Source organism: Chinchilla lanigera, unplaced genomic scaffold (genome assembly GCF_000276665.1).
Source record: "Chinchilla lanigera isolate Chin_1 unplaced genomic scaffold, ChiLan1.0 scaffold00032, whole genome shotgun sequence".
NCBI lineage: Eukaryota > Metazoa > Chordata > Mammalia > Rodentia > Chinchillidae > Chinchilla > Chinchilla lanigera.
The window spans coordinates 11,367,099-11,392,252 of record NW_004955433.1 but is presented as its reverse complement, the minus strand read 5'-3'; the positions used below and the strand labels follow the sequence as shown (position 1 = coordinate 11,392,252).

At 35.3% G+C, this 25,154-nt stretch overlaps 1 protein-coding gene across 4 annotated transcripts in view; it reads left to right on the top strand.

Annotated features, from left to right (window-relative positions):
- The window catches only part of Rpgrip1l (RPGRIP1-like), a 102,478-nt gene that overhangs the window by 31,729 nt on the left and 45,595 nt on the right, over positions 1–25,154 (top strand). For all 4 annotated transcript variants that reach the window (XM_005388309.2, XM_005388310.2, XM_013516223.1 and 1 more), the window contains exons 10-19: positions 868–1,007; positions 6,193–6,299; positions 6,586–6,636; positions 7,375–7,554; positions 8,094–8,211; positions 12,913–13,365; positions 16,515–16,666; positions 19,586–19,964; positions 23,532–23,722; positions 23,839–23,922. In XM_005388309.2, coding sequence (XP_005388366.1) covers positions 868–1,007; positions 6,193–6,299; positions 6,586–6,636; positions 7,375–7,554; positions 8,094–8,211; positions 12,913–13,365; positions 16,515–16,666; positions 19,586–19,964; positions 23,532–23,722; positions 23,839–23,922 — 1,855 coding nt within the window. The remainder of the gene's footprint in view (positions 1–867; positions 1,008–6,192; positions 6,300–6,585; positions 6,637–7,374; positions 7,555–8,093; positions 8,212–12,912; positions 13,366–16,514; positions 16,667–19,585; positions 19,965–23,531; positions 23,723–23,838; positions 23,923–25,154) is intronic.

Genomic DNA, 25,154 nt, shown 5'->3' with positions numbered 1-25,154 from the left:
TGGGCCCTACGACCGTGATTTTTAAATCTCCCTAAGTGTCAGTGCCACTGATGTAACACCATTATTTATATCAGCATTCAGGAAGCAGTAAATAAACAAATGTTTATTGTATACCTTCTGTGTACCATTTAGATATTTTTTTATCTGGTTCTTATGGTGTGGTAGGGTTTGATTATTAGCAAATTTTAACAAAAATTAAAACAGCTACACTTTTATTAAGGAATAGTAATTCTATCTTTGTCATTCTTATTAGGCATTCATTTTTATCCCAGTCATGTGTTGCAAGTAAAATTATTTGTTCTGGGCTTACTGCTTTTTGATTTTTAGGATAAAACTGCATTATCACTACTTCTTAATCAATATGAGAATTGCTGTCCTGTGGTTCATATGCTATAATTTTGTGGCCAGCATTCTGTGAATATGTTATTATTGCAGACTTTACAAATTTCACAGAATTACAGATCAGGTAGAAAGTCCATTTTCTCAGGCTTAAGAGTGTTTGTAAGTGGGAGAAAATGGTTTTATCCAATGTCAGTTGCTGAGGTTTGGAATTGTGGATTCCTCTGGAGTATGTACAGTATCTGAATTCCTTTACTAGCCCCACATAAGCTACACACTGCCAACTTTTCTGACTTTAGAGCTCTAAATTAAGGCCAGTTCCTTTGCTCATCCCACAAACTCTTTCATGTTCCCTAACCGCAGCCTGAGAAAGGCGCCTTGGTTTCAACAGCAGCAGACCAGCATATGTTTACTTAATTCCTAAGACATGATGACAGTGGTCTCTGTGCCACTAAAAGCTTTGCTCTTTATTATTTTTGGTTGATGCTGATTTCCAAGTTTTCCTTGCCTGTCACGTGTGTTTTGCAGTGCCTTCGGTGCTGCCCATGAAGAGCAATGGAAGTTAAAGGAACAGCAGCTGAAAGTCCAGATTGCTCAGCTTGAGACTGCCTTAAAATCTGATTTAACAGACAAAACTGAAATCCTTGACAGATTAAAAACTGAAAGAGGTATGAATAAAACAGCTGCTGACTTACTCGTTTCATACATCTGATGTTTACCCTATGAATCAATCAGTACTTGTGGTGCCTGCTGTTTGCCAGGTACCTTGCTATGTACCAGGAATACACCTGTAATTAACAGCCACCCACTTTCATGGATTTATCACTTGCTCAAAACTTCCCTTACTCAGCAAAAAAAGATGATGATGGTGATGATGATTTTATATATTTGTTATTTTATTATTTTATATATATTTTTTATTATTTTATATATATATATATTTTCCCCCTCAGATTTACTTTTGTTCAGGATGTCCTGAATTTGTTTAATTTTCCTGAATTTTGAGCCTTTCTTTATTCAACAGTCAACAAATGTTTATTGAGCACCAATATGTCATACCCAATGTTCTGAGTTCTGGCTGGGACTATATCAATGAATAGAACTAAGTATTTGCCCTCATAAAACAAAAATTTAACAGGGAGAAACTGATAGTAATTATGTAAGTATGGAATACGCCAGGTAGTGGCAAATGCAATGAGAAAAAACAAAACAGTGTAAGATGACAGAGTGGTGGAAATTATTTGCTGTTTTTGATAGGTTGGACAAGGAAGATCTCTGTGAGATGTCTGCTTCTGTTCTGTGATCATGAGCTTAAATACTAGGAAACTTTGTGGAAACATCCCTGCCAAAATAATAGTCATCAGTAGGTTTCATGTTATGAGTCACAGATCTCACCCTTCTTGTCTCATAGAAATAAAATGATTATAATTAAAGACATCTGAACATATATTTAAAGATATCTACACATGCATGTACATAACTTGGTTCAAGTTTTGTATCTGTTTGCTCAAGCACTAAGTAAACCAAATACTTTGATAAGAAAGTTGCTTCTTTGAAATATTGGCAATTTGGGGCTGGGGATTTAGCTCAGCAGCACAGCACCTGCCTGGCAAGCACAAGGTCGTGAGTTCAATTCCCAATACTGGAAAAAAACAAAAACAAAAACAAAAATGAAATATTGGCAATTCAGTTGCATGAGAATGTTTAAAAGTTTAATACGGAATCAGTTAAAAAAGTGTAGTCACTACTCTTATATGTTGATTTAGGTGACAGTGCCATATTTTGCTGACAAAAGGGAACATTTTTTTTTTTTACCTTTTAATATTGCTAAAATTGTAATTCATTTTCTAAGTGATAGCATCTTGTGGCTATATTTTTTACATTTTAATAAGTCTAAGCCTTGTGGTGGTGCATGCCTGTAATCCAAGCACTTGGGAGGCAGAGACAGAAGGATTACCGCCAGTTCGAGCCTAAACTGCATAGCTAAACCTGTCTCAGAAAAAAAAAAGTCTAAAATAGGCACACATCTTATAATCAGTGGAGTCTTATTCCAATGAAACACAGTAGTCAATATTTATTCACCAAGTGATTAAATTTGATGACAGTTTATTTATGAATTTTTTTAAAAGATTATGAGTGCAGTAAAACAGTGATATGGTTTCTGACCTGGTGGGGCTTTTGTATAGTATCAAATACCCAACAGAATGCTTTGCCTTAATAGTTAGTTGCTTGATAAATTCTTGTTCACTGAAGGAAATGAAAGTGCTCCGTATTCTTTTGCTCTTTTCCAAAAACAGATAAATTGCTCATTCTTAAAGGAAAGGGAAATGAAATATTTCTATACTTGCTATATTTCCTTAGATATCAAGAGTTCCTAAACTATTATCTTCTAGGCATCTGAATTGATCTCTGAAAAGAAATTCTTTTTCTTGAATGTGCCGGGGGTTGAACCAAAGGCCTTACAGATGCTAAGCAAGTGCTGTACCACTTAGCTGTGTCCCCAGCCCAAGAATCTCTTCTGAAGGGGGTAGAATCTGTTTTGTTTTCTAAACCTGTTTATTATTACTAAACCTGTTTATTGTTATTAAAATGACCCTGAGAGGACCTTATAGTCATTAAGTATTACAGCTCAGGTATTTTAATTCATCTATTCCATCTTCATCTTCTTTAGTGACATATCTTTTGGAGGGTTTTGACTATTACAATTCACATACACTATGCAAAAAGTCCAATCACTGAATTTCATGACCCTCAACATAATCACTGCTAATATTTGATGAATGTCTTTTCAGACCTGTTTTTTTATGTATAGACAGAGTTAAGTAATGTGTTTTTTATTTAACTGTATTGTGAAATCATTTCTTGAGTATAAATTTATATCTGCATCATCATCATTTATAATGATTGTTATAGTTTTTCAGTGTGTGGATGGATGTACCATAGATCATTTAACAGTCTTATGTTGGTGACTGTTTAAGTAACTTCATTTTAAGTACCACAAGCAACATCTTCTTACACAAATCATTATATATATGTCCAATTATTTTCTAAAGGAAATTTTATTTTCTAGTTATTTTTCTTTGAAAAGTTCAGACTTAGAATTCTAAAGACTTAAATTTTGTTTCTTTATAGAAAATGTTAAAATAGGTTATAAGAAAAATACTACAGCTTTTAACCATTTTCTCCAAGGTAATAATAAATAAAAAGTTGAAACTGTCTACTGAAGGAAATCTTTTAAGATTGAGAAAGTTCTTCTCTGTTACAGATTTTGAAATTGTTTAATTTTACTTTGAAGTCTCTTCACACATTTACCTTTTCATGTATCAAATGTTCTTTGCCAGAAGATGTTTCCCTGCTTCTTGTAGTTATTCATCTAACTGGCAAATTATTTTTAAAGAATACTCACCTCTTTATTCAAGGTACAAATTAGTTTCAGATTGTGTGAATATGCGGGGGAAGGATATGTAAATGCAGCTTGCATTTGGTTAATGCTTAAATTAACTGCATGTGTTTAAGGGCTTGCTTTTGAAAGTTCCTTTCTATCTTTAGCTGAAATGCATAATTCAGCATAATGCATATGGTTATATTGATCACAGCTGAAGATATTAGCACAAAGGAGCTCTGAAAATTGTTTAGTTGAATTGTTCTCTGCACTCTGCTTATTAATGGTGTGCTAGAAGAACATAAGTTTAAAAGAGTGAAATGTTATCTCATTTGAATAAAATGCTGTTTAGCTTAACCTGCTTTTTGTCAAATGATAAGGTAAGGAGGTTATTTTTCATCTTGTACAGAGCACTTCGATTTTTCATATTATAATTCAGCAAGCCTATTTCCTCTTTTAACTGTAGCATTTCAGTACTTTTTAAAACCCAAGAATTATATCCTCAATAAACAGTTTGAGAAAGGAAAATACAGTGTACAATTCTACATAAATTCAGTAGAGAGATGGTTACTGGTACTCAGCAATGTCTTCTCCCATTAAATTATTTTCCCACTAATAATACCCTAGTTTTAAAAATATCATGACTGGGGACGTAGTTCTTGAAACAGAAGTGAATGAGGGATGGAAATGTTTAAACAAGTTCATTTGTACCTATTACTATATCATTCTTAGGAATTCTGCTCTGAACAATTTAGAGGAGAAAAACTAGAGCATAAAAGTAATAATCAGAATACATAGAACTTTGAGCGAGAATGGAATAATTATCTTTACTTTGCACTTTATACTTCAGCTTACTCTTAGAACCCGTATATGTTTTGTTGTCATAGAGTGAAATTATATTACCCTCAGTATTTCTAGTTTTACATCCTTCTGACTCTACTTTTTTGGTTACCTAATCATTCTGTCTAGTTTGTGATTTAATAATAAGCCCTATACTATTCTATCCCTAACCAAAAAAAGCTTATCTCATAAGAACTTATATTTTTATTAACCCTAGTTTTTAATTTTAAATAGCTGTTTATCTTCAAATCTTCCAAGTATTTCACACTTTTGAAAATTCTTTTACTTCATCAGATATAAGCAACTTGTACTATAGGCTAACCTTTTAACCTTCCATCAGTAAGTGTTTATATGTTTGATATTAAAATAGCTCTGTATCTCTGTAGACCCTTGGGGTGCATTTTTTTAAGAACTTTTAGATTGTCAGGAAATATGTGACATGCAAACCATCCAAGTTTATTCCATTTCTTAACTGTGTAATTTAACATTTTTACTTATATGTGATATTTATAGCTTGAGAACACAAAGCCTTATAAAAGTCAGAAACATATTTTTGTATGAAATGCAGTCAGAATGCAAATGCATTCATGGAAAGAATTCTTGGCAAATGTGTTGATTTTTTTTTTACAAAAAGGAAACAAAAATGTACAACTTAAATTGAGAACTTATGATAAACATAAATCGTTGGGAGCAGAATGAAATTAGTGGAGACACTTTGGATGACAGGGTTTAGAGTTAGTCCACAGGGAGGCAACAAAGGAGGATACTGGCTGCCACGATAAACCCTAGTGAGGAGCACACTTAAAAACGTGCGACGAAAGAATGCAGTACATTTGTTAGCTAGCTATTATGCTTTTTAAAAAAGTTAAATATGTTTAATACAGAGTAAAAATTAGGCTTAGTTTCTTTATGAATTTGCGGTCTTCTGTAACTCTGTTTTGTATCCCTGTTTGTGGGTCATGGTAAATGAGTACATAGGCAGAAAACCCAAAAGTCATCCATTTGTTGATAATATCTATAAGTCTGTGTCCTGTTAATTAACAATATGAACTGAGTGAATAAAGAACACATGTGAATTAATATTGACACTACCTTACACTAGTTGAGAGTCGGTTTCATCTATTGGAACAGATTTTTTAGAAAGATGGTTGATGAAATTATGGATTCACAGTTTATCAGATAAATTATTTTTAGTGCAAAGACTTTATGCTAAGTTGGAAAAAGAAAATTCAAAGCATTCGATTAGAAAACTAAAAGACAAATTCTTTTTTGCATGCTTTACAGGACCTTTAATAAGTAAGTAAAAATCATAGATTTAGCAACATATATTCTTAGGCATTTTAAATAGGATGTTCTTTTGAAGTCCCAGAGACCACAATTTCCTTATATTAATACTATGAACTTAAGTCTTAAATTTTTGATAAGTAAGTGAATCATATGGTAGACACATGATAGTGTTCATTTGTTCTTCATTTCCTTGCTGCCTTTGTTTAGGTGCTAGCTCAATTTCCTCTCTGACCTGAACAATACTAGATCAAGCTTGGTGTGTAACAGGAATTAAATTAATTTAAAATGTGTTCTTAGATCTAATTTCCACTTACCTTTCTAATTGCGTTGATTTTATTTTTAAGACCAAAATGAGAAACTCATTCAAGAGAATAGAGATCTACAGTTACAGTATCTGGAACAAAAGCAGCAACTTGATGAACTTAAAAACCGCGTGAAGTTTTTCAACCAGGTGAACTACATTCTTACTTAGGAAGCAAACTCAAAATGTTTATTTACATATTTTATCGTAAAGAAAACACCATCCCTCAAAACAAAAGGATACTTTCATTCTTAGTATCAGGCAGTTTATGTTTTGTGCAAGTATTGTGAATAGTTAGAATGTCTCTTTTATATTTAATTTATTAATTCATACTGTTAGGCACCTTATTATGTACCGTCAGAATAATCTGAATAGTTGAGATGTCTTGCACTTTCCATTAATATCTCATTTTGAGCTTTTACTTAATCTGTTGCAGGAGAGTGATATTAGTGCTGATGAACTAAGTGAAGCTCTCTTGCTTATAAAGGTAACTTTCTGAACTTCATGATGGATTTGATGTCTTGCAATATCTGTTTGAACATAATGATGACTTTTGTGTGAAACAGTTATATTTGGAGAGTGAATGATGTTCACGGCTTCTGAAATTTAGTGCATCTTTTACAAACGGGTGTGTGTGTGTGTGTGTGTGTATCACACATCAACTCTACTAAGACTCAGGAAAGTGGTCAGGTGATACCTTAGTTACAGCATATGCGTATTTCAAATGACATCAAGGCTACATGAAATTAGATTTCAGAAATTATTATTTGAAGCACTTTCTTTAACTATAACCAGCATTTTACTTTCACTTGCCTCATTATAATACTAATGAACAGTTTTCTACTCTTAAGAGGCCTGAGCTTTCAAGGTCTTAGGTAAAATACTGAATTATAATAAGATGATATTTTCTAATTCTGGAACATTCTGTTATTTACAAGAAGGCAAAAAGTCTTTCCTTTTACATTGAAATGTACATTTTAATCAAATGAAGCAATAGAAATAAATGTACATGATTCTTTTCATGTCATAAAGTGATAAATGTTGTATTTATCTGTAACTGTTCCAAATGTTCATTGAAATATATGTATTAGGACTGCTTTATTCCTGATGAAAAATAGAAATAGGTATTTTTAGTCAATGATTACTTCTTACTATATCAACATTTATTTATATGATCACATTTTAAAAATTCTTATTGAAGTAATAAAACATATTTCCATTTTAGGCTCAAAAAGAACAAAAAAATGGTGATCTTTCCTTTTTAGAGAAAGTTGACAATAAAATTAGTAAAGATCTAGAACGTTCCATGAGAGAACTACAAGCAACTCATGCAGAAACAGTGCAAGAACTTGAAAAGACAAGAAACATGCTAATAATGCAACATAAGATTAATAAAGATTATCAGGTAATGTAATACACTAAATTGAGAGGATAGGATTTCTGTCACATTCAACTGATAATTTGTTTTTTCAGGAGTATCATGTGTTATTATCTATTATCATCTTATCACTGTTATTATGTATTACCACATCCCTGGAATTTCGCCTTATGACTAAGTAGTCAGAATAAATACTTTAAAAGCCAACAATTTCTTTAACATCCCTGGTTTAGGGTGTGAATAGTGCCAATAACTTACCTCTATAGTGTTAGCATATTCTGCAAAGGAGTTACACTTACCCTTTGGCAGTCCTGCCACAAGTACCTATGTTAGCTTTTAATGAAATGAAACTCATCTTCATAAAAAGAAACCTTGAGTTTTGTCTCATTTACTACTGTTTTCTGAACATTTCCACACATAATATTCTAAATGATAAGCTATTGGAGGTCAGAATGCCATGGTTTATAACTCTGGATAGTCTAAGATCTAGAAAATGCTTAAATCATAGTAGCTTTGGAAAATGAAACTAATCATAAATATTAAACTTATGATTTCTTATTTTTTAGATGGAAGTAGAGGCAGTAACCCATAAGATGGAAAATTTGCAGCAAGATTATGAACTCAAAGTAGAACAATATGTTCATCTCCTTGATATCAGGGCTGCACGCATCCAGAAACTAGAAGGTACAGCATACACAATTTTTTAGCCACAGTAATGAAGGGAGTGAATTTATAAAAGTGGGAAATGTCATCCAGATCTTCACTCACAATATGTTCTTGCTGCATGTTTTCCCAATTCATACTTATAAGTTACTGGAAAGATTAGTTCCATTTGACTCTCCTACTCAGAAATTTTAAGTTAAGCTCCCGTTGCTTTTTAAATTCAGTGTTACAGGCACAATTTCAAAGAATTTCATAAAATGCCACAGATTCACATTTACCGCCACCTTTGTGATATCTCTTCTCAGCAGCCTACACACCTCAGCCAAATAGGGCTCCTTGCTTTCATGAGCTTCATCTTGCGCTGTCCCACTACCCTGCTTTTGTTATGGCTCTGCCTCAACTTACTTTCTACCTTGACCTCCATATACACTCTTCTCTGCTTCAGAATCTAACTCAAAATCACCTGGGAGCTTATTCAGGATGTGGCTTATGGACCCCTCGCCTAGAGGTTCTGGGCCCATGACTCCATCTATTCACTGCAAGTTATTCAAATACAAGTGTGAAACTAGACATTAAAAAACACCAGCTTGACACTTACCTACCCAGTTTTTCTCCAGTGTAATCAGAAAACATGTTTAGGGAGTACATAAGTGATCTTTAGCTGTTGGAGTCCTGCATTTTCTGTGTAACCACAATAGAAGTTCCACAGTGATAAGTACTAGACTCATTTCCACACCCATACAAGACTTAATTCAGTCATCTACACCAGCAACAATTTTACATTCTTCAAAACCATTAAGGATCTCCAAGGTCTCTTGTCACAAGACATACTAGTTGATGTTTATCATATTAATTGAGAAATTTGAAAAATATTTCAAATAACTCATGTTAGCATAATTAAAATTAAATAACTATATTATACATTAACATAAATTATAATATTTATTTTTTATAAAGTTATATCTTAAAATTGCAAAGGATGTGAGGGTGATCTGGCTGTGACATCTGTCACCTCTTTGATCACCAGGGTTGGTTCAGCTAATCTGGCTGGCTAGGTAGGTGTCCTCTTCCTGCCTCACTGGCCCATGTATGTCAATCCTAAGACAAGGAAGACTGGTTTCAGGCAAGGGTGTACAAATAGCTGTGCTTCCCTACTAGAATCTCCCAAAAAGCTCAAAACACTTGTGAAAAGAGGAAGTAGCATCATTTTAAATTTTTAAAAATTATTTTAGATTTTTAGCATCTTTGTAAGTCTCTTCAGGGCCTGGCTTAATAGAAAACAGCTGTATTATTACATCTGTTTCTGCATTTAATCTGTTGTGATATTATGCATTAGTATTATTGTAAAAGTTGTTTTGATCCCATAGACTCACACCACAATTTTAGAGATGTGGTATGGGGCTTCCCATACCACACTTTGAGAAGCTCTGCTATATGAAGAAGGATGAAATAAATATTTTTATCTCACTGATCAGGGCTTTCCAAAAGTCAAGGAGCAGTGTGTACCTTTTATTCCAAGTAATACTCAATAAAAATTTGCCTAATAGAATTTTCTTGGTTAAAAAGGAGGTCACAGAATTAAAAATTTTCCTCCTTTTAAAGTCTTACCAAGTCTGTTCCCTAAATTCATTGACTCATTCCATAAACATGGTCAAGCTCCTGATGCATTCTAAGCAAAGTGCTAGCCAGTGAGAATATGAATAGGGAAAAAACTGAGGCACCACCTTCAAGGAGCTCTTAAGATGTAGATGAATAAAGAGATGGTTATACTTTACAATAAAGAATGTGAAGCTACGAAAATGCAGGGGGTATTGTCTTAGTCCATGTGTCCTACAGTAATAGAATATTGGAGATGGGGTATTAATAAAGAGCAAAGGTTTCTTTGTTTTGTTTTGTTTTGTTTTATTCTGAGGATGCAATCCAGGGTCTCACATGCTAAACATGGGCTTTACCATTGAGCTATATGCCCAGTCCCAGAGATTTACTTCTTACCGTTTTGGAGGCTGGGAAGTCCAAGTTGAAAGGGCCTGTTTCTACAAGCATCTTCGCACTCCCTCATCTCATGTTAGAAGACAGAAGGACAAAAAAGCATACACTAGAGAAAGCATGAGGGGACTGAGCTCACTTTCACAGCAAACACACTTGAGACACCAGACTCACTCCAGTGATAAACAACTCTAATCCGTTCATAAGGGCAGAGCCTACATGAATTGATTGCCTCGTAAAAGCCTTACTTCTCAACTCAGTTGCACTGGGAATTAAGTTACAGCAGAGGAACTTTGGGAGACACATTTAAATCTTACCAGGTATCCAGGAAACACTGATAAGAAAATGCCTATTCCTACTTCAAATTTCAGGGAAGACTTCACACAGTAAGTATGGGAATCTTTAAAAATGACACCCGCAACAAAAAAGACAGGGTTCACCTCTAAGTGAAAGTCATGAAGCATATTCCAGATAGTAAGACAAGTAAAACTACCCCATAAAATATTTCAGTACAATTGAGAAACTGCATTGTAGATTCAACTAATTGGAGCTCAGGATTAGTAAAGGGAGGGCAACCTGGAGAAAAGGCCAAAAGAACAAAATGAGAGGGTTTTGTTTGCCACCCTGATAAGTTTAAACCTTATTAGCCTTGAGAGCCACTATGGCACTTTTAACATGTTTTTTTACTATGGCATTTTGGACATTGTGCTACCAGTATTGGGCAAATGAGTGAGATGTGAAGGAAGGAAACATTCTGAATTCTATGTTAATCTAGGTAATAAAGTGAAAGTGTAAAAAAAGATAGTGAAGATAGGACAAAGACAAATCTGCTAAGGATATAGGAAATAATGTTGAATACTAGTGACCCTGTAGACCTGAGTAGAGTAACATAAAAAGGTAATTGGGATGACTCTGGCTTCTAGTTTGGGCAACTGGATGAATGCTAACACCATTACCTGAAACTCAAAAGTACAAAAATAGCAGGTAATATGATACCTTCTATTTGGGATATATTGAGTTTGATGTGCCTTTAGGACATCTTGAGAGGTAGCACTAGAGATATATATATAGGTCTGGAATTTAGAAAGAAAATCTGAATTAGAAATATAAATGTGGACACTTTCAGCATAGTTATTATAACAAAAGTCATAAAAGTAGATGAGATCACCCATGAGAATATGTGAACTAAGAAAAGAATTAAAAACCCAGCAACTATCAGAAGAAGAGAAACCCCTAAAGAATGAGAAGAGAAACAAGAAAAGCAAGGGAGATAGTGACTTGGAAACCAAGGTAGAGAAAAAAGTTCATTAATCTCAAATGAAGCAAAAAAATCAAGTAATATAAGGTCCAGTATTCATTGAATCTGGTGATTAACTGATTATTTGGTGGCTTTTCTGTAGTAGTTTCATATTAAAGTAAAGCAGATTCTATTTGCGTGATAGTCTGTCCTATGAGTAGTTGGAGACACATGTATACATTTGAGTGTATTATTAGAGGAAAATGTATATAAAGAGATTTGTCTAATTATACCTTAAAGATGTATAATTACTATACTTTAAACTTCACATTTAAAGTATACAATTTGGTGAGTTTGGACCTATATACACAGCTCTGAAGCCTTCACCACTGACAAGATTATAAACACCCCCACACACAAGGTGTCATTAAAATATATAGTGACTTTAATTTTTTTTAAAATATATGTGTGAAAGTCACAACATCATTAACTCCCCTCAAAATACTATCCACTTCAGACACACTTACCTCATCATGCTTACCACTTTCTGGAGCAGTTCTGGAAGGTGCCTTGTCATGAATGTATTTATAAGGTGATCAAAAACAGAGAATGCTGTTGCCAAGTGCCATCCAACAGAAAGGCAGGCTTGTGAGCACACTACAGTGTGCCCTCCTCCCCCTGATTCACTGGGTTGGGCACAGTGTGACCTCTGGCTCTTCCCCAAAATGACCATTAAAACAAGTGTTTTCAGTCCATCAGTGACACTGAGGCAGCCACAGCAGTCAAATCAAAGACACTCGTGAAAGAGAGCTTGCAGAACTGCTTCAGAAAATGGCGAGAATGATGGGATGAATGTTCAGAGTGAGGGGGAGCATTTTCAAGGAGATTAACTGCAGTGGTCTTTACAGTCATAAATTTTTAAACATTTTATTTTTTTAGTCACACTTCCTATGCCTTATTAAGGTACAAAGAAGGAGCCTGTGAAAAGAGCAATTGACTTTTTTTGGTTTTTTTTTTCCAGTACCAGGAATCGCACTCACAACCTTGCACTTGCCAGGCAGGCGCTGTGCCTCTGAGCTAAATCCCCAGCCCCAAGAGCAATTGACTTTATAGGAGAGAATATAATAGAGCAGAGGAGCAGGTGGAATCCAAGTACTGAATTTAGCTGTCTGTTCAGAGGCCTGCTCTTCCGTTTCTACTTTTCCCTTGTTTAGGCTGTATTACAACTGGAGTCATAATTTTTTAAACTTTACATTGAAGAATTATAGTTGTATATAATTTGTAGTAGTTTTTTGTCACTTAGTAAATGATATAAAAATATACAATGAATTTCTGTTTAATAAAATTTCTGTTTAATAAAGTATTACAGAAAAACAGTGAATTTAAGTTTGAGACTATTCACTAACAGCACTCAGACCTCCTAGCACTTCAAAGACCAGTTTGCATTTTCATATGTCAATATTTTAAAACATCTAAACTGTGTGTGTCTCCTCTTGCAGCCCAACTAAAGGATATTGCCTATGGCACCAAGCAGTACAAATTTAAACCAGAAATCATGCCAGATGACTCCGTCGATGAATTTGATGAGACCGTCCACCTAGAACGAGGTGAAAATCTATTTGAAATCCATATCAACAAAGTAACCTTTTCTTCTGAAGTTTTACAGGCATCTGGAGATAAAGAGCCTGTCACTTTTTGTACCTTTGCTTTCTATGATTTTGAACTACAGACAACTCCCATAGTGCGAGGTCTTCACCCAAAATATAACTTTACTTCTCAATATCTTGTTCATGTTGATGACTTATTTTTACAATATATTCAGAAGAATACTATCACCCTAGAGGTCCACCAAGCTTACAGCACAGATTATGAAACAATCGCAGCATGTCAACTGAGATTCCATGAAATCCTGGAAAAAAGTGGTCGAATATTTTCAACAGCAAGTTTGGTTGGTAAGTATAGTTTATAAGTTTTCAGTGTTTAAACCGCTAATTTGGCCTATATATGTTGGTGTTTTAGTATCTTGTCATACAGTAAATGTCCCTTTTGGGTTTGGACAGTGCAAGTTCAGGTATTTATTTACTATATTCATACCCTTGTTTAATTAAACATTAATTATGATATATTAACCAAATTTTAAGACATGTTATCATTGGTACTAAATATTAGGAATGCCATTCAGGGGTAAACAAAAAAAAAGACAGTAGCTTAGTTAAACTTTTAGAGGGGAAGACAAGCAATAATATGCATGTTGTCAGATATGACAAAAAGTTAATCAAAGCAAGAGGGTAAAGAGAGAGTTGGAAGTTGGCTAGTTCAGATAAGGGCTTCCCTGAGACGCTGACATTGATAAAGACCTGGATGAAGAGCCATTCCATGGTATAGGACAAGAATGTTTCAGGCAGGGAAAAGAGTAAAAAACAAAGATCTGAGCAAGGAACAAAACATGAATGTTGGAGGAGAAACAAGAGGACCAGTAACTTAAGCAAAGATAAAATTAAACCAATAAACAGGGACCAGTTCATCTTCTAGAGCCTTATATGTCATAGTGAGGAGTTTGGATTTCTGTTGGGTTTTAGAAAACTCAACCTGAGTACTGTGACAAGAATAGTCTTTAGTGGGCAGAAGGGAGAACAGGACCATTCTCAAGCTATTCGCATGATGTATGGGAAGATGATGATGGCTTAGATTTGGGTGATAATAAAAAGGATAAGAAATGGTCATGTTTAGTATGCATTTTATGATTTCTTTCTTCAAAATTTGCTTATCACTGAAATGTGGGATATGGAAGGAATCAGAGGAGGCAAATATTTATAGCGCGAGTAACTAAGTGAACAGTTATGTCATTTCCTGAGAAGGGGAAGACTAAGAAAGGAAAAAAATCCAAGGAAGAAAATGAAGAATTCTCCTTTGAACAGGTTAAGATGGACATGTCTAGATATCAAAATGGAAATGTCACGTAGGCCATTGGAAAAATAGTCTCAAGGGTGAGAGGGAGACATAAACTTTTAAGAGTTATTAGTGTATGGTATTAATCAGCTTTCCCATTGCTGGGACAAAATACCTGACATCTGCAACCAGAACAGGAGAGGTTTATTTTGGCTTATGGTTTCACAGGGTTCAGCCCATGGCCAGCTGTCTCCAAGGCAGAAATCTCATGGAGAAAGGGCATGACAGAGGGGAGCTACTCAACTTATGGAAGCAGAGTAAGGAGGAACCAGAAAGAAAGGGGCCCCAGGACCTGATACAGTCCTCAACGTCATACCCCTGTGACCAAGCCCAGCAAGCACAGAAATGTGCTTTAGTAATCTCCTAGGAGTCTCTCAGGCTGATCATGTTAACAATTAAGATTAACTGTCACATTATAGAATGTATTTTAAGCCTTCTAGCTAGATAACATCACATGGAAATTGAATATAGCTAAACAAGAGAAAGTGGCCAAGGACTAAACCTTGGGAAACTCAAAAATTTAAGTTCAGAAAGAGGAAGAACAAGCAAAGGGAACTAAGGAGTGGCCAGTTATAGGAGGAAAACTAAGAATATAGGTATCCCAGAAGCCCAATGGACTCTTTCAAAAAGGAAGAAGGGTGGTTTAGTGTCTAGGGAGGATTTTTAATTATGCTGATTGAGTGATTGCATATATAATATATTTATGACTCAAAAATCATTTAGGTGTAAACGTCTTCTCCCTCTCCTGTTCTCCAGCCATGACCATCCCCAAAGACTACAGAATTACCAGATACTTTATCCATATATGAGCAAATATGTGTCCATGTTAATCATTCTTCTTTTAAGGTTTTTTAAAAAGGTATGGGTCAGTCACCACTGTGCTCTTTCTTTCGCAGTGGTCTTCTCTTACTCTGTAGAGCATATTTTTTTTTTCCTTCTTTTCTTTGGCCCAAACTCACTCTGCAGAGCATGTTTCTTTTCCTACCTTTAATAAATGTAAAATCCCCCTACCTTTTAGAAAATAAATAAATAAATAATGGCAGATATTAAGTCAGGTTAGTATGCCTTAAGAATGACCCTTAGCAAGAAAGAAATTGATGAAGGGTTAATATTTTACTAACATGAAGTGTTCAGAAAAGTTTATGTAGAGAATATTTTCTTTTTGACAAACACTTAACGTTATGTACTAGTCCCTCTGGTAGAAATACATGGGTGGAAACTGCAGCCCTTGCCCTCAAGAAACTTTCCATGTGGTTGGTATACAGGCTGTATGCTTGTGAGACAGCCAAAGCACTCAGTGAGGACATGCAAGGTCTGCACAGGAAGCATAGGGCTGTTAAGAGGAAGTCTTCACAGAGAAAATGAAGAACTGCCTGAGCTGAGATGAATACCAAGGGTGGGGAAGGCAAATATCATGCAAGGCTGTACTGAATACAGTATATACAAAGTCTGCCTAAAAAGTGTATACATTAGGAAAAGAAAAACTTGTATAAATATTTTAATCCTAATTTTTTTGAGACATCATGAGATTAATCCAAGTTATCTTTGGCCTTTGCTATTATCAGACATGCTCAAAGTGGTGACCAGTAGCTTCCAGACATTTATTAGTATGGTAAACTGCTGAAATGTGTGTACATTTTTAGGCAAACTCAATATTTAACATTACTATGCCATTCTCCCCTGTACTTGAATGTTATTATATTACTTCTTTGCAAGAAATTATAAGATGTCAAAAATTTCTTGAAACTTGAATTAGAATGTGGAATGTCATATTTATAATTCTGAGGTTGCATATTGTAAATGTCAAACTAGATTGAGTGTAACTTGTTTTTTAAAAAGTACTATACCATCACAAAGAATATAGAGTATCTGATTCTGTGTTTAGATTTTTCTTTATATTTCAGAAGCATTGAAACAGTATGAATTGGAATATCTCAATCATAGTTTGACACAGCACTTTACTAATATTTAATATACAGTGAAACTCATACTTTAGATGTAACCATTTTCTTCATCTGTTATTTACCACATGTCATTTATGCAAGTCGTATTATTTCCCTCAGTACAAAATGTGTAATTTAATGCGTAATACCATTGATGTATTTTTTCCACGCAGGAGACTTTTAACAGTGGGTTATGTATTGATTTGTAGGAACTGAAGGAGACATCCCAAATTTTGGCACAGTGGAGTACTGGTTCCAATTAAGAGTTCCCATGGATCAAGCAATTCGACTTTATCAAGAACGAGCAAAGGCTTTGGGATATATAACATCAAATTTTAAGGGGCCAGAGCAAATGCAATCAGTAAGCTTGTTTAAGTTGAAGGCTCTTATGACAAAGAAATGTTAAAATATTTCCTTGTGTTTTATGCTTTAAACTGAAATCACTTTCTTTTGCAGCCATTAGATGGCTTTCTTCTAACTTTTTAGTTCAGAATATGTATAGCCTCACAAGAAGTAGCAAAAACTAGTACAGAGGTCCCATGTATGCTTCACCCAGTTATAACGTCTTATATAATATCAGGGAATTAACATTGGCACAATACCTCCCTTATATACCTTACTCAAATTTCATCAGTTTTTACATTCACTCATTGGTGCATGTGTTGTCATTCTGTGCGGATTTATCATGTGAATAGATTCATATGACCACCACCACAAGCAAGATTCAGAACTATTCCATCAACACAGAGTAACTTCCCTTGTGCTACTCAGGAAACTTTTGAAAAAACATAATTGCAATATTATTTAAACACACATTAAAAGTCTTTCAAGGGGCTGGGAATTTAGCTCAGCAGCAAAAAGCACCTGCCTGGCAAGCGCAAGGTCGTGAGTTCGGTTCCCGGTACCGGAGAAAAACCAAAAAAAAAAAAAAAAAGCAAGAAAAGTCTTTCATTAACAGTTTCTACTATTAAAGACCAGATAACTAATATTGGACTAGCACTTACTATCCTTCTTTCATACTCTTTTCACATGTTAGATTTCTGAAATACAAAGTAGAATTCAAAATGAATATTTTCTTGTTGAGATCTGGGAATTTACATGTAATTCCCCAAGGCATTATTTTCCAAACTATGTTTTATGGAACCTTAATGACCATATTCCCACATATGAATGCCATGATCCAGTAAATGCAGAAAGCACTGAACTGAGCAAAGTAGGATTCTTGACTTCAGGATTTCATATGTGTAATGTTTTTTGGGGTGTAATTCCTCAATCAGAGGCATAAAGTATCCACCTGTGTTTAGTGAGAGAGAGACAGCATACAGAAGAAACATTTTAGAATCTAGGGTCATAACTTTTTTCCCTCAGAGCTGCACGCACCCCCTACCCATGGGGCCTGACCCCTATGGCTAGGTTCATGTCAGATAATCCTATTTTATTCTACACCCCATCCAACTGTAACTAATGTTTAAGAATATCCACCTGTTTCCAGTTGGTCCAATCAAATTCTGCCTTCTGCGATCAAGAGAAACAAAACTCTTCATACCTGAAACATGTAACATTGGGATTTTTGGCCACTGTCTTAGCAGAAGGAAATTAAAAAATAAAAAAACAGGTCTAAAGGGAATGAATAATCATCAATGGAGACCAAAGAGTAGATTCTGATGGTTTTTCAGTCCTGCCATCTTCCTAAGGGCCAATCATATTTCTGCTGTAGATTTTCATGAAGTATCCTTATAACCTTATATTAAAGTCCTCTTTCTGTTGTTTTTGCTAAATGGACTGCTTTCTGTAAGTTTCACTTAACCAACCATGACTTACATAATAACATCAATTCCCAAACTTAAGAAACAATGGCATCTCCTTCCCATAGATCATTTTTTTGGTTAATATTCTTCACCAACACACTTTGGGAAATGGGAATTATTACAGTGCCAAATATTTGTTTGGTTTTGTAGTTTAAATGTTTTTATGCTCCCAGATTCTGGCTTGCATAAGTCATTTACTTCTGCACTTTCAGCTTTTGTAATTAGATTTGTAGAGGGGATACTTTTTAAATAATTATACTCAGAGCAAACTACCCCAGAGAAAGCCATACTGCAATTTCCTTTCCAGGTTTCCCCATTCCATACCACCAGGTGTCTCCACTAAGGAGATTTATAACAGCTGCTCTGTTTTTTCCCCTCTCTAAGCAACTTCTTCCCAAGTCAGGGGTCCTGACTGTTCAATCTTGATTCATAAATGCAGAGGGGCTCCTTTGTGGAAAATTAAAGACCTTTCCAGCACTAAACTAAACAAATCGCTAAAATACTAACTTTTTTTTTTTCTTTCTTTTTTTTTGTGATAGGGTCTTACTCTGTAGCTCAGGCTGGCCTTGAACTATCTATCTAGTCCAGGCTGGCCTTGAGTTCGCCTCGATTTTCCAGCCTCAGCTTCCCTACTGTGGGGATCAGGTGTGCACCACCATGCCCAGCACACTAATATTTTCTCTGTCCTAGATTTCATCAGCTATAGAACATTTAGTACAATTTTTTTCTTCTTTGCTGGCCATCTTAGTAATTTTCCAAAAGAGACCATAGAATAGCTTTTAGCTCTGCCTAACAACTCCTTTTTCTTATCACTTTTCTGAAATGTCCTCCCAACCCTAGCTTTTTTATCCCTCCCAAGTTTATGTGTGACTCTGTTCTCTTGTTCTGATAGCAGTTGGATTCAGATACTTTATGTGCTTCTTCAAACCCCTATGGTGGAAGAGGGCCATACAAATATAGCAAAATAATCATTCATCACTCAAGGTGAGCAAATGAATCTCCTTTAATCAGGACATTTCTCTTTAGATACACTGCTCACTTTATTTTTTAGTTACTAAATAAAACTAATGAACGTCAGGTTAACTCTTAGTTTTATTTGTTTTTAGCACCAATTTTTACATGTATCTTTGGTCTCCCATGTTTATTGCTAATAGCCCAGGATCATCTAATCACACATATTGTAAGAAATACTGGTTTTGGGGCTGGGGATTTAGCTCAGCGGCAAAAGCGCCTGCCTGGCAAGCGCAAGGTCGTGAGTTCAGTTCCCGGTACCGGAGAAAAACCAAAAAAAAAAAAAAAGAAATACTGGTTTTAAAAAAGAATCAAAGATTTATTGTAACTAAGAAATTAACCTTGAGGTGAAAATATGCACCTTTTGTCATTTTACATAATTATTTTGTTTGGGCGTTGGCAGCTGCTGTTTATATCTTACCTGTACTATTTCTATAATATAAATATGTATGTTTTTCCAGTTAAGTCAGCAAGCACCCAAAACCGCTCAGCTCAGTTCAGCAGATTCCGCAGATGGGGACTTAAATGAACTTCACATTACAATAAGATGTTGCAGCCACCTGCAGTCCCGAGCAAGCCACCTGCAGCCACACCCGTATGTTGTGTACAAGTTTTTCGATTTTGCAGACCATGATACAGCCATCATTCCCAGTAGCAGTGATCCACAATTTGATGACCATATGTGTTTCCCAGTGCCAATGAATATGGACTTGGATCGATACCTTAAGTCAGAGTCTCTGAGTTTTTATGTGTTTGATGATAGTGATACCCAGGAGAATCTTTACATAGGAAAAGTCAGTGTGCCTCTGATTTCACTGGCACATGACAGGTGTATCTCAGGTAAGCCTATGTTCTTGGTTTTATGAAATTGTAAAAGCAAACCTAAATTTCCTCATTATTATGCCTATGATTTGTTTATAACTAATTTTCCTGGCCTTCTCAAACAGCTTTTAAATTTTGGGCCTATAACAATACCATTTTTACTTATTTCCTTAGCAATTGCTCTAGGGATTGTAATATGCATTTTATCATAGTCTGCTTAAAATTAATACTAGTTTAATTCCATTAAAATGTAGAAAGTCTGTTTGACATTTCACTCTCAATCGTACTGTTCTCATATACATGTATATAGTATGGCTATACATAATAAAACCAAAAATATGTTATAATTATTGCTTTACATAGTAAACTTTTATTCCTTTGATGAGATTAAGAGAAAGGGGAATACATACAATTTAGGAGCCTCTGATATTCACCTGCATAGTATTTCTGGTATTCTTTTGTTCTTTCTGTGGATTTGATGTTATTTCCCTACTTTTATGTAATCTCCTTACTCCAATATAGCTCTACTTTCCCCCCCTTCTTTGTGTTATCACTGTCACATGTTTTGTTATAAGCCTAACAATATAATTCTATAACTTCTAGGTAATTGTCTTAAATCAATTAAGAGGAGAAAAACAGTGTATATTTTTATTGTCTTTTATAGGTACCTATGTAATCAACTTCACTAGTTTCTCTTCCTTTCTGTAGATTTGTGTTTCCATGTCATATCTTTTTCTTACGCTGAAGAACTTCCCATATATATTGTAAGTCAGGTCTGCTATTAGTCAATCCTTTCAATCATTGCGATTTGGGGATACTGTTATTTTGCTTTTATTTTTTGAAAGATAGTCTCACTGGATATATATTTCAGTTGTTTGTTTTTCCCCCCATCACTTTTTAATTAACTCTTTTTTTTTTTTTTTTTTTTTTGTCTTTTTGAGATAGGGTCTTGCTATGCAGTTCAGGCTGGCCTCAAACTCACAATGATCCTCCTGCCTCAGCCTCCCAAGTGCTGGGATTACAGGCATGTGCCACCATGCCTGCCCCCCTCATCACTTTTATTATATCAAATACTAATTGTTGCATCCATTGTTTCTAATAATAAATCAGATATTTATTTTATTATGGTTCTCTTATATTTGATGCTGTTTTCAAGATTTGCCTCTTTTTCATTTTGAAACTAATTATTATGTCTAGATGTGGATCCTATTGTGTTTATCCTACTTGGAATTTGTTGAGCTTCTTATATGTGCAGCATAATGTTATCCACCAAATTTGGGAAGTTTTCTGCCAGTATTTATTCAATTATTGTTTCTACCTTTTATTTCTTCCCCTTGGATTCCCATTACACATATGTTGGTAGCACTGATAGTGTCCCACAGTTTCTCAAGGCTCTGTTCATTTTTCTTCATTTTTTTCTCCTGTTCTTAAGATTGGATAATCTTTCTGATTCTTCTTCAAGTCTGTTGATCATTTCTTATGCCAGTTCAAATCTGGTGGTCAGCCCCTCTTGGAGTATTTTTCATTTCAATATTGTACTTTACAACTCCTGAATTTCTCTTTTCTTTTTTTCATTTGCTTTTCTTTTTGATGGGGGGGCACATTGGAGATCAAACCCAGGCTCCCCGTAGGCAAGTGCTTTACAGTTAAGCTGCTACAACCCTAGGCCACAATGCATGATTTTTTGAAAACTGGACATTTTAGGTAATACATTTCAGTGTAACAATATCCCCAGGAGCTTACTGTCACTGTTCTAGTTTGTTTGGTGACTTGTCTAGACTAATTCTAGAGTTTGTTTCACCCACTGTGTGTAGCCATTGATGTCTCTGCTAAGTTCTGTTTGTTTTGTTCTTGTTTTATTTTTAAGCGTAGGTCAGGATATCTTAATGGTCAGCCAGGTCAGGATATCTTAATGGTATGCATAAATACCTTTAGCTTGTAGGCTTGTCCCTTTGCCTACAGGTCAGTTTGTAGCTTAGGGAATGTGTTCAAAGTTCTAGCAATCTGTAAATCTGCTTTACTTTTACTTTCAGTATTTGCCAGTGTGAGACCTATCATTCAACCAGGGACAGATACTTTGCTAGGATCCTCTTGGCTTCCTTCTGAGCTTGCACGTGGCTTTGTATATGCCCACAGCCTTCCATTCCAGGGGACATAAATAGGGTCTTATTAAGGTCCACATTGGATGCCTTATTTCCTTGAAATTTTGCCTTATTTTTGGTCTTTTTGTTGTCCCCTCCCGTATTCAGACTGGCTAAGATGTTGGCCTTCCCTGACTGTGTGGCACACAGATTGCTATTATTTTTAACAATGTCCTGGTCATAAAATTATCTACATCCTGTTCCATATAAAGTAAAGCTGCTCCCACAGAGGCTGCCAGTTCTCATAGCCTACCCAACTTTGGTAGACCTTCTATACTGTAGAGCTGAAGGAGGAAGATACAAGCGGTCCCATAGACATGTTTTTATTAAGGCTCAGTACATTTTCTTGAGTAAATGGTTCTTGATTTGTTGAAAAGTTTTGATCAACTTCCAGAGTCCTTAGATTTGTTTGTTTGTTTGTTTCTTTTACCACTTTGTTGCTTTTATCGTTGCTGTTTGAGAAGGGTATTTACTGAACTGTTCATTCAGTGCAAGTCTTCCTTGTGCCTATTACAGAAGTTTATCGATCCTGTTTTCCACCTACATCTGTTTGTTCTCCCTAAAGCCTAGAGTTTTGGGCCACAAGGCATATTGGTACAAGCCTGTAATCCCAGCACTTGGGAGGCTAAGGCAGGAGGATAGCTGTGAGTTCAAGGCCAGCCTGGGATACATAGTGAGACCCTATCTCAAGAAACAAAAAGAAAGAAAGAGAATCAGCCAGCCTAGAGTTTCGGATATTTGGGAGTTTGCACTGTTTTCCTAGCTAGCCTTTAAAAGAAATGTTAATACCTGAGGACCAAAAAAAGGATACCCCTAAACAAAAGTTATGCTTGAAGTTTCAGGTTTCAGTCACCGGTTTTTCATATCTCAAAGTCTAGTACAGTGATTAAAATTTGTGATTCAATGTTAGTTTCAGCTAAGTGATACTTTTTGTGACTGCTCTTTGTTGTAGGTTGTCTATTTCTTGAACTTGTTGCAGTTCTGCTGTTACCTTAGAATAATTTAATAAATACCAGTAAAATATAAACATAAATTATTTGAAATTTTTAGTATTGTTTTCTTTAGAAACAAGACTCTTGCAAGAATATTCAAGTCAAAATGAATGTTGATATATGAGCCATAACCCAAATTTAGTGTCTTAGAGAAAGGCTAGGAATTCTGAATAATTTCTAAATTTAATTTCAGTATATTAAAATATTATAAATTAATGTTCTCATGGTTGAATCAGTGTTATCTTTGTGGCCTTACTTCTGAAAGAAATCTGCTTAAGAGATGAACATGTCATAGATCCTCTTCCTTTAATTTATTCTGTAAGACATTTGAATTGTAAGTAAAAATCAAAATTATTTTTAAAGTTGAAGGGTCGATCTTTGTTCCTCTTTAATTCAGATGGTAATGAAACTTTACACTAGAATTAATTAAAATTATTTTTGTCATCTGACAGGAATATTTGAGTTAACAAATCATCGAAAACATCCTGCAGGCACCATCCATGTTATATTGAAATGGAAATTTGCTTACCTTCCACCAAGTGGATCGGTAACTACTGAAAACTTAGGAAATTTGATAAGCAGGGAAGAGCCAGAAGTTGTTCAAAGATTACCTCCATCGTCCTCTGTTAGCACACCAGCTGTAGTGAGTAGATGTGACTTTAAAATTCCTTTCAATATAAAACTTTATTTATAAACTAAATAGCCAAATGCCTCTACAAAAAGAAAACAAACCTACTCTGACATACTGGTTTATCTTAGGCACCAAGACCTAAACCAAGACAACGTTTAAGACCTGTGGATAAGAAGGTGTCTTTTGTGGATACCATCCCACATCACAATTCTGTAAGTAGTATACATTCAAAATACTGGCTTTTTTTCTGTTAACAAATATTTTAAATAAAATCGTTGATATATTATCCCTGATTTAAATGGAAACAGGTAAATAAAATATATCCTTTCTATTTAAAAAGATAGCTTTATAATTTAGCCCTATGTACAAATATTAACTATTCATATTCTTTTATGTGTTTTTATGGCCCTGTGTCTCTCCCTAAGCATTGCCCTAATCCTCTCTTTCAAAAAAGTCTTCAAAAAAGTTGTCTAGTTCCTTTTCACGCTGTTTCGTGAATTCACTCCAGTAAGCTTCATTAACCCCACTCTTGCTAAGATCACAGTGCCTATGTTTGCATGTCCAGTAGTCAGTTCTCAGTTACCACCTTATTCTCCCAGTGCATTTGATATGCAATAGGGGCCTCTTCTCATGACCCCTAGGACACCATGCCTACCAGTTATAGCTCGCACACTCCTAGACCAGATCTCTACATGCCGAAGTGCCTCAGTACTTCATCTTAAAACCTCTTCTCCTCTCAGTCTGTGTTTTAAATTAAGAGATCTTATACAGTCTCATAGCTTTTAAAAGCATCTATGGACAGACATGGTGGTGCATGCGTGTAAGCCCAGCACTCAGGAGGCTGAGGCAGGAAGACTTCCATGAGTTTGAAGCCAGCCTGGGCTACAGAGTGAGTTCAAGGCCTCCCTGAACTACATAGCAAGACCTTGTCTCCAAAAAAAACCCCACCTATATGTTGATGCTCGCATATTTATAATCTTTAGCCTCAACCTCACTGCTAAATTCTATGTTTATTTTGTTACTGTGTGTTTCGTATGCAGTGGACATCTAATAGAAATTTAAACTTTGCATGTCAAAAACAAGACTCCTGATTATATCAGTCTTCTTCCAGAATGTTTTCCTCTTTCAATGTCTCCCATCTCAGTAACTGACATAACTATTTGTGCAACTGCTTAGGCATAAAATTGTGGATGCATCCCCTTGACTTTTCCCTCTCACACCCCACACTCAGCTCATTCACAAAAGTTATCAGTCTTACATACTTCCAGAGTATATTCTACATTTGTATAAGCTGTACTGTTATCACTCAAATCATCATCTCTTGTAGACTTTTTTAGAAATACATTTTCTAGGGGGCTGGGGATTTAGCTCAGCGGCAAAAGCGCCTGCCTGGCAAGCGCAAGGTCGTGAGTTCGGTTCCCGGTACCGGAGAAAAACCAAAAAA